At 41.6% G+C, this 16415-nt stretch overlaps 1 protein-coding gene across 1 annotated transcript in view; it reads left to right on the plus strand.

Moving 5' to 3' along the window:
• MED12L (mediator complex subunit 12L) overlaps positions 1 to 16415 on the plus strand; it is a 393053-nt gene that overhangs the window by 42001 nt on the left and 334637 nt on the right. The window contains exon 4 of the mRNA XM_027772371.1: positions 3255 to 3414. Within this exon, the coding sequence (XP_027628172.1) occupies positions 3255 to 3414 (160 nt within the window). The remainder of the gene's footprint in view (positions 1 to 3254; positions 3415 to 16415) is intronic.

Genomic DNA, 16415 nt, shown 5'->3' on the forward strand with positions numbered 1-16415 from the left:
TTTTTTTTTTTTTTTTTTTTTTTTTTGATGCTTCCAGAAAGTGAGTACTGGTGAGGATTGAATGCCCTTGTCTGGGGTGTAGTGATCTCTGTCTCTTAGGAGGAGCATAAATTGTGGTGCAGTGTATTAGCTATTGTTCTTCTTTCTTTATTAGGAGCTGCCTCTGGCCAAGTCAGGTGTTCCTCAGGTAAGCCCTGACATTAATTCTTTGCAAACTTAAATATGTTTTCTTTATAAAACCATTGAATACACCTTGAAGTATTCATTTCTTGGTGTTCTGAGTCTTTCACCATCCCTCCTGAGCATATCATCTTCTTGAGGTGGTGAAAGCTCTTTCAGAGTTGGATAAAGGATTACATACTCTGTATGTTCTTTCTATGTTCTTTCTATTAAAAAGTTCAAGCACTTCTTTAATTTTCAATATTCGTGTGTGAGAGGGCTAAAGGCAGAAGAAAACCTTGATTTACCTGCCAAAACCCGACTCATCTTTTAGCTCTTATCCTAGAGCTCGTGTGTGTGTGTGTGTGTGTGTGTGTGTGTGTGTTTATGGTATGGATCATGTTTCTGGACCTGAGTTTTGTTTTTGTTTGTTGTTGTTTTGTTACTATAAAACTTCACAGCATTCTGAGTGTTCAGCCACAGTCATGCTTATAGATCGGTCTGGAAAAGGAGACTTCTGGCTTCTAGCGATTGTCTTCCAATGCTTGTTCTATGGGATTTTCTTTGGTTTCTGCCCCTGCTTAGCACACAGGATGCTGATGGTAATGAGTTCTCAGGGAAAAAGCTGGTAGGTAGACAGCCCGTTTCAGGATGGAAACCCTGCACATGCTAGGGGTGATTAATTTAATTTTTTTTTTTTGGGTGGTACTTAGACACAGCTCTATCTTGGATTAGAAACCAGATAGAGAGAGATGCAGTGATTGCTAGATTCAGATACAAATTAAAGTCAGATTTTTGAATTTAAATTTTTTTTTTCCTGAAAAGGAAAAACAAAGGAACTTATCACTTAAAGAAGTCATACTTTAGTCAATCTAAACATTTTTTTGCCTTTATTGGTTAGCCCAAACAGTAGATTCGACAAAGCCCTCAGCATTTGTCTTCTTTCACTTCCTTCACCCATGTTCTTCTGAATTCTGAAGCCCTCCATTTGAGTTACCCGTTCTCGTAGGGTTCTGCCACTGGCTAGAGGGTTGCCTTGTAATATAAGCTCTATGCTATTCATCTAAACATTCCACATGTTCAAATATTATTTTTTTCTCTTGTCAGTTGCTGTTTAAGCCAGATCCTTTAGGCATTTATGAAAGAAGCTATTAGTAGTAATTCCTTGGAGACACTAACTTTTCTTTGCATTTGTCTGTTTTTAGGCCTTGTTCATATCACCTTTTGGTTGCCTGAATGAGAGGCGACCTGATCTTGACATTTAAATTTTAACCCACTGATACCGTACTGTCTGTTCTAGTGAAAAGTAGCAGCTCAGGTCTTAAACTGAATATTTAATAACTCTGTGCTTTTCTTCTCCTTGACTTAAATGATAGTAAATGCAGAGCCTTGTGCTTCATGACAGATATGCCTTGTAAGCTAAATTTTCAGAAAATGTCTCATTACATTGTATTCCTTTTTAAAGATATACCTAGTCTGCAGAGAGGAGACTTTATAGTTCTGGCCTCTGGGACTTTCATCTTCCTTTTAGTTGTGTTTGTGCAGTAGATGCCTCTGTCTTGGGTGCTCTGTTGTGAGGACAGCACCCATGGCAGGCACTGTGCATGATCAAAAGTCTTCAGTTATCCCGTAAATGCAGTGTGGATACACCGTCTCCCAGGTTCCAATTTAGGCAGCTTGTCCTTCAGCATTTGGACAGCTTGGTATTTCCTTGTAAGTCCAGGTGAAATAGCTGTTTTTAGAGGGAATGTAAAAAAATGGTTATCTTACACTTACAGGATCACACTTTTTATCAAGTGTGTGAATAGTCCAACTTGTAACATATGATGTAAAACAATCTGCAGAAATGTGGATTTGGCTAAGATAAAAATTTCAGGCTATGTTTAAATAAGCTGGTTTGAAGTCTATTTCCAACCTAAGACCAAGAGTTTGGAGCAGAGCCACCAGGGTTCTTGATGTCTACGGTTGGTGGTGTCCAGAATCCTCTACCGAAAGAGTTAAGTCCGTGCCTTGAGAACACTTTGGCTGGCATGGAGAGACTATTGGAACTGGCAACAAAATAATCATTCTGATAATTTCGACACCTGTAATTCTTTTGCTTTACTGTTAAGCCATCCTGTGACATGCACAGGCTTGGTATTATCATAGTTTGTAAGTGTGGAGTCTGGGAATGATGGGCAAATAGGAAGGGCCCGGGAATGGAGCATGGAGGTGGCCATCCCTGGTGGAGGGCGTATCCTTGTCTGTCTGGGTTGCTGCTTCCATCTGGTGTGTCACAGCTAACGTACTCTTTGTTTACTGTTTTTATGTATATTCATAAATAGATTATATAGATGAATGAACTATTCATAGATTATTAATGAGGGATTCTATAAGAGTGAATTAACTCTTTCAAGCCATTCAGTGGTACACTGGGATACTAATTTGTTAAAAAGTATAATACCTTTGTGGTCTAGAAGAAATAATTAGCTGCCTCAAGTGCCTATTTTCAACCAGTGAATTAATTACCCAGCTATTTCTAGCTCAGTGTTTATTAGGCAGATTCACTGATCCATCATTTTAGCCTCTATTTTAACTGTTGGGCTAATGGCACTTTTCAGGAGCTTTCAGGAAATTGTTATTCTTATGAAATATTACAGTCAAAAAGCATAATACAAAAAAGTGTTCCTGGATAAAATGTGAGTGGGGACAATTTTTCACTTGATCTAGCCCTTCCAATTTTGAGATAAATTCTTTGGAGGACTGTCATGAAATTATTGTTCCCTGTTCTGTTGATAAGATGAGTAGCTCTCCGCACCCGAGAATTTGCAAATAATGTGTTTCGTAAATAAGAATGCACAACTGATAAAAGTGTTTTTCCATTGTGCCAAACATAGTTTCATTTCTTTATTCTTAATGAAAATTGGCTTAAAATGTTCCCTTTTTCTATTAACTGTATGTACTATTTGAAAATTTATCAAGGTTATACTTTTTTATAGCCAGCTGGTAACTTACAGCCTCTTCTATTTATTTATTTTTTTTGCTTCCCCTTTCCTTAGGGTTGTCTAGCTATAAGTAGAGTATATGATTATTATAAATGTTTTATTTCTTTTTAGGTTCCCATCCTTAGTAAAAAAGAAGATGTGTTTGCATATTTAGCTAAATATTCAGTGCCAATGGTTCGAGCAACATGGCTGATCAAGATGACTTGTGCCTATTATTCTGCTATTTCTGAAGCTAAAATTAAGAAACGGCAGCCTACTGATCCTAATTTGGGTAAGTGAGATAGTACACTACATTTTACATTGCATTATTCTGAAAGCAGTTGTTGCCGTACCGTCTATGGACAGCTAAGCATGGTGAGTACGGAGAAGGGCCGTGGTGAGACTGAAAATTGCTCATGGTGTCAGTGGAGGAGCTGTCCTTGTTCACCTAGACCCAGAAGCTAGATCCCATGAGCAAGTCCTGTTGATAATACGTGCAAAATATATCCTGCATCTGCACGGCTTTTGCCACTACAGCTATTGAAGTGCTGGTTCCTGCCACCTTCTTCTCTCGGTTGGATGTAGTCGCAGCCAGCCTCCTAACGGTCACCCTGCATCTGCTTCTGCCCCTAACATTGTAGTCTCTGTGTAATTACTATGTCGATCTCTAAGCCTAAATCAGGTCCTATTGTGTTTCTACTTAAGACATTACTATACTTTATTAGAATTAACTGAAGATCCAGCTTCTCTACTGTGGCCAGTGAGGTCCTCCATGACGTGCCCTCCCTTCTTCCTGTGCCCCAGCCACACTGCTCTCCTCTTATCCCTTTCATGTGCTGAGTGTCTTCCTTCTCAGGGCTTCTGTGTTTCTGTTCCTCGTACTTAGGTTGCTTTTCTCTAGGGTATGTGCATGCCCTTCACTGAGGCTTATGCTTAAATGTCATTTCCTCAGGAGACTTTCTCTGGTCACCCAGCTAAGTAGCAGGCTCTCTTTCTCCTTCAACCCCCGCCCCCTTTCAGTAATGTTCTCACTGGTTATTTTAACACAGCCCTTTTTCCTATCTGATATTATTTTTTAAAAAATCTGTATCTGTCATTCCCCTCTCTCCCCACATGTACTGAAATAGAAGGCCCACAAAGGCAGGGGCTGTGTCTGTCTTATTTTTGCTGGATACCCTGACTGAAGCTGGCCCAGGATGAGTATTGCTTGAGTGAAGTGAAGGGACATTGTTGTTAGTTAGACTTGCCCTTTATTGGTTAGTAGACGATGACTCCTTGAGGTGGTGCTAAAACATGCTTTGTAAAAGCTGTGATGCTAAATTAGAAACGTGAATTACATAGGATTGTGTGTTATATACATTGTTCATTTAAAGATTGGGTAAATGGAAACATGCTTATGGTGTTATAAAGTGGAGCCCAACCACAAAGCTCATGAACAGGGACAGAGTGCAGTGTCCTCAGATGCCAGGCAGTGGCCTAGATAAGTGAATTGGGGTATAAAGAGTAGAATTGGTGGACAGGAGAGTGGAGCTCATTATTTTTTTTTGGAGAGGTTTTTGCCATAGGGTACATGTGCTTGCCAGAAAGACGGAGAGAGACAGAGAGATAGAAAGTGAGAAACCACCCCCCTGGGGCGATGTCCATGCTGCAATCTTTTCTCCTCCATTCTCCTCTCAGGATTCTGGGCACACACATACACGTGCCCGGCGTGAGTTTAAGCCACTGGGTCCGGGATTTGAACCGCGGTCGACTACATGGGAGTTCAGCAAACTAGCCATTATGCTAACTGCTGGTCCCTTATTTTTTCTCTTTGGGGAGAGTGGAGCTCATTCTAAAAGCACAAAAACTTAAAAGCAAAGCATGGTCTGCATTCCACAGCTGCCACCTTTGAGTTCAGTATTACCTCACATGTATCAAAACAACATGCAAAATGAACTGTATTTAAAAAACAAAAACAAAAAAACCCCACTGTATTGTTTATGTACATAAATATCTATGAAAAACAGGGAGACAATAATTCATGAAGTTAACAATTTTTGTCTCTGTGTTATTTTCAAGGTAGTCTTATCTGTATATTTCTCTGAGTTTAATTTTTTTCTACTCTCATCAGCTATTTTATTTTGGGAGAAAACAAAAGAGATGCCTCTTTTTATTACTGTAGAAATATATTTCCATTACACAATTTTGAAATGGTGCTGAAGTAGATACAGCATGATGTTCAAGTTTTTCACCCTGCTTCCCGTGTTATTTTTCTTGACGTTTTTGTCAGTCAGCCATTACACACACACACACACACACACACACACACACACACCTACCTCTATTGTATTTTTTTATACTTCTTTCCAGTACCTAGATATCCACTTGGTTACTAGACATCTCCACTTTGATGACTAGTAGGTATTTTGGAACTTGTATATCGAATCAAAATTTTGATCTCTTAATATCTCTAAACTTCTTCCTTCCTCAGACTTCTCCTTCTTAGTAAACGTTACAATATGGTCATTCCCAGCTTTTATCTTTCAAAAACCATATGTTTTAGTTTGTCGTGTCCACTATAAAAGAAATCACTGACTCTGGGTAATTTATAAAGAATAGAGACTTATGAGACTTAAGAGATGAGCCTTTGGGAAGTAATTGGGATTAGATAATATCATCAGGGTGAGTGATTCAATCATGATTGGATACTGGTGAGTTTTTGAGGAGTGAGACCAGAGCAGACACACAGACATGGACAGACACATGTTCTTGTCCTTTTGCAATGTCGTGCCCTGTGCTGTGTCAAACTGTCCAGAAAGTCACTACCAATGAGAAGACCTTTATGTAGTGTTATCCCTTAACCTTGTACATCCAAAACTGTGAGTGAAATAAACCTCCATTCTTTATAAATCACTGAGACACAGGCATTTCTGTTAGAATGATGTAATGCACTAAAACAAAATACTGAGAAGTGGGAGGTTACTAATAATTAATACCTGCAAGTGTGGAAGTGGCTTTGGAATTGGGCAGTGGGTAGAGGTTGGAAGAGTTCCAAAGAGCAGAATAGAAAAAGCCTAGAAGATTCAGAAGATAAGGCTAGAGAAATTTTGTAGCACCTTAGAAATTGGTTAAGTGGTCGTGACCAGGATGCTAATAGAAATATGCACAGTGAAGACCATTCTTTAGTGGTCTCAGGTGTAAATAAAGAATATCTTATTAGAAATTAGAGAAAAGGTCATCCTTGTTATACTGTTGTGAAGAACTTGGCTGCATTGTGTCTATACCCTAGGACTTTGTGGGGTGATGAATATTTTCAGATGAAATTTCTAAGCAAAATGTAGAAGGAGTGTTGTGTTATTTTCAACAGGTTAAAATGAAATGGGAGTGCTAATGGATAACTTAAAGATGGAGTTGACAAAAGGGAAGCAGAATGGAAAAATCTGGAAAACTCAGCCTAACCATGTAAAGAGCAAAATATGTTTGGGAGAGTGCAGCCAATCTACAGCTTGCAAAGGAGTTAAGAATGGATAAAAGAGAGGCAGGTGCCATTTCATCAAGATGATAGGGGAAAGGACTGGGGGGCTTCAGAGATCTTTAAGGCTGTCCCTAGTCTCATAGGCTCGGAAATCTAGGAGAGCATAATAGTTTCAGGGAAATGGCCATGGGTAGGCTCCTACCCTGGCTGCTTCAGGATTTTATTCCTACACCCTGTAGCAGCACTCCTCAGTCCGGCAGATGAGTGGTACCCACCCACCTTAAAAGCTAAACTTCTCTACCTAATCTCAGACTCACATTTCCTCCCTCCCCCAAAGCCTGTTTATCTATTTTTCTCATGATAAGCACATGTGCGCGCGCACACACACACACACACACACACACACACACACGGGGATGTGTGGGGGAGGCATCATGATTCATGCCCAGTATTGGCTGGCTTACATCATGAGTATGGTATGTGCATGTGTACTTGGCATGCTCAGGGAGGTTCTGGAACATGAATTCAGGACCTTTTACCATGGTGACACCATCTGGCTTCTCCACATGTTAACCTCTTTTGGAAACACCCTCACAGACATATCCAGAATAATGCTTTACTAGGTTTCTAGATATTCCTTTTTTTTTTTTTTAAGCTTATTTATTTCATGAGAGAGGGAGAGATGGGAAAGAAAGAGAAGGGGGGAGAGAAAGAGAGAAACACCTTTAGTAAGGTTTCATTCTGTGATCCTTCCTCCAGCCCTCCCAGCTAGCCAGGATCATACGCATGTGTACGTGTGCCCAGCATGTGTAGGTCGACCTGGGAACCAAAGTTTGATCTTCTGTATGGCTACCAGAATTGCAGAATTTTCATTACCGCTGTACCACCATGGTTAAGCCATTAGGTTTTCCTTAATCTAGTCAAACTGACATCTAAAGTTACCTGTCACACCTTATGTTCAGTCTATCAGCAAGTCCTCTCAGCTTTATATTTCAAATAAAATCAGAATATGGCAACTTATTCTTCTAAATCTACTCTGGTCAAACTACTATCACCTTTGCCTGTGCTATTGCAGGGAGCTGTGCTGCTCTTGTTATTATTTTTGTCCCTCTAACATCGATTTTCTGTTTTATATTTAGAACGATCCTATTTGGACAGAAATCATACCACTCTTCTGCTTAGAATCCTCTTGTGCCCCCAGTCTCCCTCAGATGTCTACTTCAGTTGACACCCGTGGTCTGCACACACATTCCAACCTCGGCATCTTGAGTCGTGGTTGCTGTGCTGTTCTCCCTCCCACTTAAAGAGGCCCATGTGACCTGACCCCTTACCCTTATGTGGATTTTGCTTAGTGGCACTGCCTAGAAAGGCCATGTTAGACCATGATAGCCAAAATGTCATCTGTCACTTTGTCTTCTTGTCCTGCTGTATTTTTCTTCATAGTTCTTAATACCATCTGATATTTTATTTTATATTAATGTATTGATCATCTGTCTCCATCCACTCCCAGGTATAACATAGACTGTAGGAGAATTTTCGTTGTTGTTCGGTACTGTATCTCTTAGGACAGTACCTGATATATACAAGATAATTAGTAACTTTTAAATAAATGAGTGAATTTATGTCTGTATATGTGTGAGATGTGATTTATATATATATATATGTGTGTGTGTGTGTAAATGTGAATACGTATGCCTTTTTTTTTTTTCAGAGTTCCCCCAATTTATAATCCTTGAAACTTCCAGCATCACCAGTGGAGCAAATATTTTATAAGATAGAAATAATTACATTGAGGGACTAGCATATGGCATAATGGTTACATTGCTGGACTCCCACGTAGCTGCCTGTGGTTCGAATCCCGGACCTGCTGGCTTAAAACTCACACTGCGCTTGTGTGCATGTGTGCCCAAAATCCCAAGAGGAGAACAGAGGAGAAGGGATTGTAGTGTGGCAATCCCCCCAGGGGATGACTTTTTGCTTTCTGTGTTTCTGTCTCTCGGCAAGTGCATATACCCTATAACGAAAACCTCTCTTAAAAAAGAAAAAAAAAAGAAATGCGTATATTGAGAAAACATTGATAGAAATAAGTGTGTGTGTGTGTGTGTGTGTGTGTGTGTACATACATGTATGCACACATACATTTGCCATTTAGTTTAATTTTAACTGCTACATAAATGTGAGAAGAAATGCAGGGCTGATTCTTCCAGCTGAAACCTAGAACAATCTTAGGACAAATGGAAGTTTAATAGACTGTCATCCTTTGAAAGATTATGAAGAATTTTTAAGAAATCTCATATACGAATGTACCACCAGGACCACATGACTTACCCTGCCAAATGGAGGGAAGTATAGCTCCAATTTCTAGCTAAGAGCATCATGGATTTCTTATTAAATTCATTACTTTTACCATTAATTTTCTTGTCCCTATGATAAGTTAGTTTTGGGGGGAATTATTTTCTACCCTTTGAAAAGATAAAATTTGGGGACCAGCAGTTAGCATAATGGCTATGTTGCTGAACTCCCACGTGGTCGACCGTGGTTCGAGTCCCAGCGCCAGTGGCTTAAACTCATGCTGGGCACGTATGTGTGCGTGTGTGCCCCAGATCCTGAGAGGAGAATGGAGGAGAAGGGATTGCAGCGTGGCCATCCCCCCCGGGGGGTGATTTCTCGCTTTCTGTCTCTATGTCTCTCTCTGTCTGTCTGGTGAGCACAAGCACCCTGTAGCAAAAATCTCTTCAAAAAAAAAAAAAGATAACATTTGTATTTCAGCACCTATAATGACTAGATTTACTATCTGTTCTTTTCATCCTCTGTAAGCCGCATAACACACATTATTCTATTTTTTTTAAAACTCGGTTTATTTACAGAGTAGTACAGATCTTGGGTCTTTATGATTTAGTTAACATGTGTTTAAAACTGTGAATGTTAAATCCATAAAGGTCAGCTGCCTACTATACTATTTATCATAGTAGAAACTAGGGACAAAAAACTGCTAAAGGCTAAAGTTAAATTTTAAAAATAATTTCTATTATTTTATTTAACTATTTATCATTATCATTTTCATTTTGACCAGAGAGAGAGAGAGTAGAAAAGAGGGAAAGTTAGAAACCAACTGCCAGGATTGGGACTGGAACCATGGTCAGCCATGTGGAAGTCCAGTCCTTTCAACCACCACACTATTTCCAGCCCCAAAATGTTTTCTAAATGTATGAATTTAAGGAGTTTGCCCTAATTTCTTAGGTCCAGCATCTTGGAAAGAGCTTTGGGCTTGTCTTATTTCAGCTCTGCCACTAAGTTGTTGGATGATTTAGAGCAAAATTCTTCTCCAGGCATCAGTTTTACCAACCTCAATCAGGTACAGGGTTCATAATGCCATTGTCATATCTTTTTAGTTGTCTTTAATCTGGAATAGTTATTTAAGCTTTCTTTTTCTTGTTTTTGATATACATTTTTTTTTTCTCTTTCTCTGTCTTCCTTTCTTCCTTTCATTTTTGCTATCGGGTGTTTGCACCTACCAGAAAGAGACAAAGAGAAGAAAAGTCAAAAATCAGCCCCCGGGGTGATGGACATGTCGCAGTCCCTTCGCTTTTGCTCTCCTCTCAGGATTTTGGGTGCGTGTGAACACACACCCAGCATGATTTTCAAGCCACCAGGCCTGAGACTTGAACCATGGTCAGCCATGTTGGAATCCACCATGCTACCTTTAGCCCCTCTTGTCCTTGATATTTTTGTAGAGGACAGACCAGTTATTCCGTGACATGTACCTTGGTTTGCATTTTTCCAGTTCCTCATGATTAGGCTCAGACCGTGCACTTGTGGTAGGAACACCATGGAAGTGATGCCAGGGTTGTCTCAGTACACCGCATCATATTTGTCTCAATACCGGGTGACAACTTTGATTGTTTGGGAAATGAGCTGCAGTGTCTACCAGATTTCTCCACTGCAGAGTTATTATTTTACCATTTGTAATGAATAAGTAATTATCTTGTTCTCTATTTTATTTATTCATTCATTTGACTTGCCAGAGAGTGTGTGAACTCACCAGAGAGAGCCATAGGGGAGGGAGAAAAGGGAAAATGAATTCCCCCAGTGGAGTGTGGCCATGTCACAATACCTTCTCCTCCATGTCTCCATCCTGACAGAATTTCGGGCACACACATGCTTGCGTCTGGCATGTTTTTCAAGCTGCTGGGGCCAGGATTGGAGCCACTTAGCCATGTGGGATGTGGCTTCTTTAACTACTAGGCCATGAGGTTAGAAATCAACCCCCGGGGGAATGGCCACACTGCAGTCTCTTCTTCTCCCGTCTCCTCTTGGGATTTTGGGTACATATGCACATGCTTCCATTTTGAATTTCAAGCCTCCAGATCTGGGACTTGAACTGTGGTCAGTCATGTGGGAATCCAGTGCCTTAACTATTATGCCACCTGCTGGCCCCTGTTATTATTTTTTAATTTGCTATAGGGCATGTGTGCTCACCAGAGAGAAACAGATAGGGAGGGAAAATGAGAAAGCAAGCTGCCAGGTTCGGGACTTGAACCACGATTGGCCATGTGAGATTTTAGTGACTTAACCACCATGCTACCTGCTGGTCCCTCCTGTTTAATTTTTCTTCTTCTTTTTTTTTTTTTTTTTTTTTTATTGGCAGGTGATGTATTCAATCTCCAGAGAGTAAGAGAGAGAACACCTCCTAATGAAATGTGATTGTGCTGCAATTCCCTTTCCTTATTTCTCCCACCTGTCAGGATTTGGGGCATGTACACACATGTACCTAGCATATTTTGCAAGCTGCTGGGGCTGGAATTTGAATGATGGTTAACTACATGAGCTCGATTTCTCAGTGCACAGCACTTAACCACTGCACCATAGGGGCTGGCCCCGATCTTGTTTTACTGTTCACCTGGTTACACCTGGTACACCTCTTACTGTTTTGTCTTCAGCTTCTATAAGCAGTTATACAGTACATTTGGAAGCATTTGACTGTGTAGACATAGCCGTAATGTAGCAAGTTTCACACTCCAAGCAAGCAGTATAGCCAAGCAAGTGCACACAGATATACGTGTTGAATTGGATTAAATTGCATACACTTGAGAAGATTAACTTGCAGTAATAGGTTCTGTGTTCTGGCTTTGACAGTGAAAAAAAAATCATTCAGCACATTTGGGGCAAGATTGACTATCGAGTGTCACCCTTTTCTGGTGCTGTTTTTATGAGTTCCGCTGTCTTGATGATTGTTCTTAGGATTTGTAAAGTGTTTTCAGTAGAAATGGCTTTTATTTCTTTGTAATAGAAACATATGTTTTATTTTCAGTTCCCACGTTCAGCACTGGAACAGAGCAATAAAGCACTGCTGTTTGATTTTATTGCAGCGAGTTTTTCCTAAAGTTAAGTGGGCTAACAGCAGCAAGGAAGCAGCACAGAGATCCTCACTATCACTATGCAGAGTTACCGATCAAAAATGTAGATTAAATACTGCCCTGAAGAGCTTGCAGCCAGCAAAGACATTGCCAGTACAGCGTGTACCCAAGAGAGTGGGGAGAGGTGGTTTGGGTTCATGAGTGAAGTCTCACATGGAACTTGGAGGGAGTAATGAAATGTTTGACTTGTACAAATCTGAATGTCAGAGCAGATATATATATGTGTGTGTGTGTGTGTATATTATATGATATATATGTATATTATATATATTATCTATATCTATGTATATTATATGTAATATATATATATATATCATATATATAACATATATCTCTATATTTTTTAGAGAGATTTTTGCTGTAGGATGCGTATGCTTGCCAGAGAGACAGAAAGTGAAAAGTTACCCCTCGCACCCCGCAATCAGTTCTCCTCCATTCTCCTCTTGGGATTTTGGGCATGCACATACACTCACCTGGCATGAGTTTCAAGCTGCTGGGTCTAGGACTTGAACCTTGTTTGGCCATGTGGGAGTCCAGTCGCATAACCCTTATGCTCTCTGTTGGTCCCAGAGCAGAGATTTTAAATAGAGGTGAATTAGGAAATCTTGAAGAGTCTGTATTTCTTAGTCCTCGGAGACCTAAAAGAATAAAATAGGGCCAGCTGGTAGAGCAGTGTTTGGGGGGGTTGGACCCCAAATGACCCACCATGTGGTTTAAGTCCTGGAGCCCATGCTTTGGGGGACATGCTGGACGTGTATGTTCAGGGTCTCTAGGGAAGAGTGGAGGAGAAGGGGTCATGGTATGGCTGTCCCCTGAAGGGTCATCTCTCACTTTCCCTCTCTGTCTGTCCGTCTCTGGCAAGTGCACCTGCCTTATAGAAAAACTAAAAAACAGGAAAAAATAAAGGGGTTATAGGTAGTTAGGATGTTTAGAAAATGTTAAGCAGGAGAGTGTTGCTACTTAAGGGAAAGCACACCAGGAATAATACGTATTTAGTTTTGGATATTTTTAGAGCTGAAATAAGTAAGTTTCATTTTTAAGAGAGGAAGAGTGTTTAACTGTCTTAAGTGTTTTGAGTTAACCAGGAGAAAGCCTTTAAACCAGACTAGCTAAATACTTAGAAATGAAAAACTAGAACTCACGTCAGCTTCCGTAATTAAAGTCTTCAAGCAGATTAGGAAATATGACTTTAAGGAACAGAACTTGGTACTTCGGTTCTCCGGGAATTTCCCCTCTGAGAAGTCTTTCTGTTGCCGTACCAACTAATAGCTGCAGTATTTACCATAATCATGGCTAGCGTAATGCTTAGCCTTTCTGACTACTTCCAGGAATGCAGCGCACATGGTAGTCCTGATGTATACTGGGGAAACGACCCGGGTTACTTTGGGGTGCTTTGCAGCCATTGGGATGCCTTAGCCTCGTGCTCTTGGACCCTAAGTTTGTGTTACCTTTTGTCTTGGAGGTCTGTGCACATACGCTCACCTGGCGTGAGTTTCAAGCTGCCGGGTCTAGGACAATCCTGTTGGTTGTCTGCCAGGATTACTGTGATGTGCAGTAATACCTTTTCCTTTTCATTAGTAAATGCTTGCTAAGTTCTGTGTATGTTTTGCCCATTTTCTAATTTCTTATCTAGGTACTGTGTGTGAGTGGTACTTTATTTCCATGTCACAGATGAGGACACTGACGTGCAGATTGTACGTAAAGCCCCTGGGCGTATGCGTCCGAATGAGGCTGAGAGGCCTGTGCTGGACGCTGGGTCTGGCAGTCAGGATGGGGGGACGGGGGCCACTGCACCTGTGTGTTCCCAGTTTGAGTGGGTGGGTGTGGGCATGTAGCCAAGCAATCCACATAGTAGAGAAGAAACGAAGAGCTAATAGTGACATGAACAAAGTACCGAGGAAGCCCCACTAACAAGCCACCAAGGAAGCTTGGGATCCCAGGGGCGAGTCAGAGAGGAGGTGACTTCAGAGTGTAGTTTTGAAAGAGGCGTTTCCCGGGTGGGCAGAGTGCAGAGGTGCGGGATGTTGTTCAGGGAAGGGCATTGCCAGCAGAAATGAGGAGGAGCTGTCTAGTAGTTTGACGTGTGTAACCGACAGCCAGGATTTAACTTCAGCTGAGCATCATGAGGAGTGGGGAGGTGATGAGAGGCTGTGAGAAGGCTCGTTGGCCAGCCTGGGATGCTAGGGTAGCCTCTGGCAGACGATGGGAGGCCGTGGAAAGGATCATTATTGCTGTAACTGTGACAGTACTCTCTCCGATCCTGTCTATAAGATGGGGATAACTGACATTATCAACTGAGGATGAAATGAGTCAGTCCGTTCAGGTGTTTAGAAGTCTCTCTGGCGCATGGTAAATGTACACTATTAATACCATGCTGCAACTGCTACTGGGACCCTCGATAGTACCAACGCTTTTCTTATGTACTATATGGGGAACTTTGTAGACATCATCTGAAATCATAACAACCTTGCAATGTCAGTTTTATTATTCTGTCTTACGTATGAGGGACCCGAACGTCGGAAGTTAAGTAACTCGCTGACCTGAATGGGGCTCGTCCACACCCAGGTCCGCATCACTGGAAGATACCTGCTCTTGTCTCCCCACTGTGAGGTAGTGGTGCCTGGAGCATGTGCAGTTTGTGGCTTTGGGCCTTGGAGGCAGCAGGCTTTGATAAGTGGAAAGATGCCAAGATGCCAGCAGGGAGCAGGCTGCAGGATCTGGTGGCTGTGGGTAACACGAAGGGTGAGAACTCTCTCTCTCTCTCTCTCTTTTGTTTTTTAAGAGAAAGATTTTTCTATAGGTGCATGCACTACTTGCTGGAGAGACAGAGACAAAGAGACAGAACATAAAATCACCCCTCAGGGGGGATGGCCATACTGCATTCCCTTCTCTTCCATTCTCTTCTTGGGATTTTGGGCATGCATGCACATGTGCCTGGCGTGAGTTTTAAGCTGCGGGGTTCAGGACTTGAACTGTGGTCGACTACATGGGAGTCCAGTGACATAATCATTACACCATCTGCTGGTCCCAAGGGTCAAAACTCTTATGCTCACGGGAATTATAGGGAACAGCAGGAGCAAGTCAAGGTGCCACAGAAGCCAGAGAAAGGGGAAGAAGAAATTGTTTCCAAGATGAGCCTTTCTATCTGTGGCTAGAAATTGTTGGGTGTTCAGTGTGGTGAGAAGCAACAAGATATTATGTATGGGCAGGAGGTCTTGTTTGGGAAGCGGCTAGATTAGAAGAAGCTTAAAATGCTTTGTGGTTCAACTGCCTAGGGCACTGCTGTTTCCCCCCAGTCATTTCCTCTGTACCACCCGAGGTTTTGGGGGTTGCAGATTTGAGTCCGATGAGAGACTTTTCGTGGTTGACTGTACCCTTGGAACCACTGTTCTTATCACTCCCCAAATACAAAGAAGAAATAGCTACCCTTCCTTCATGGTGGCTAATTAATTTCTGACATATTCACTGAGCCATTTGGACTGCAGAAATAAGCCTGGCTAAACAAATAACTGACAGTCTGGTTTCTTATCTAAGCCAACCAGCTTACTTGCAGTTTGGGTCCTTGAAGACATGGCATCCTAACTTTTTTGATACCAGGGAAAAGCTTTTAGTTTCAAGTCAAAATTGCCTGCACATTCGCGCCGTGTTCCTCACGCCTCATTTGTCATGAAGGAGATAGCTGCCTGTGTACTGTGAAAATAACCCTGAAGTGCTTAGAGAAGCTTAATTTAGTTTTCACAATTTATATCTTTCCTTCAGAGAGAGGGAGGGATTGACTGACTGACTGACTGACTAATCAATCCCCCAATAGATCTTCATGCCACAGTTCACCCCAGTGTCAGCTGGCCTGAGGCATGGGCGTTTGTGTTTGTGTCCACAGTGTGCTCAAGGAGATCCTGGGGCATGAGCCCAGTGCTTGTCCTGTGCAAGCCTACTTACCGGACTTGCGCAAGAAAGGTAGTTACTGCCGTACTACCCGCTGGCCCCATATGAGCTTAGTTTAAATTTGCGGTTTGCCTAGGCATGAAGAATAGATTTTAACTGGTGAAGTAACTGGATGTTGGGGTAAAAAAATAACCAAACCAAAACAAACAAAAAAAGCAAACAAAAAACTCCAGTAGAAGTAATGGCATCTGTGGGGCCAACTGGTGGTTTGGTGATTGAGGTGCTTTAATCCCACATGGCTGACTACATGGTTCGAGTCTGGACCCGGTAGCTTGAAGAATGCATGGAGTGTGTGTGCATGTGTGTCCAAAATCCTAAAAGAAGAGGGGGAAATTGAGGAGAAGGGATCGTGGTGTGAGCATTCTTCATGGAGGGAGATGCTTCCTCTCTCACTGTCTCTGGCAAGTGCATGCACCCTCTGGAAAATGAAAAACAAAAACAACAAGAAGCAGACTAAGAAGTAATGGTGTTAGTGGG

Source organism: Tupaia chinensis, unplaced genomic scaffold (genome assembly GCF_000334495.1).
Source record: "Tupaia chinensis unplaced genomic scaffold, TupChi_1.0 Scaffold000272_1, whole genome shotgun sequence".
Classification (NCBI taxonomy): Eukaryota; Metazoa; Chordata; class Mammalia; order Scandentia; family Tupaiidae; genus Tupaia; species Tupaia belangeri.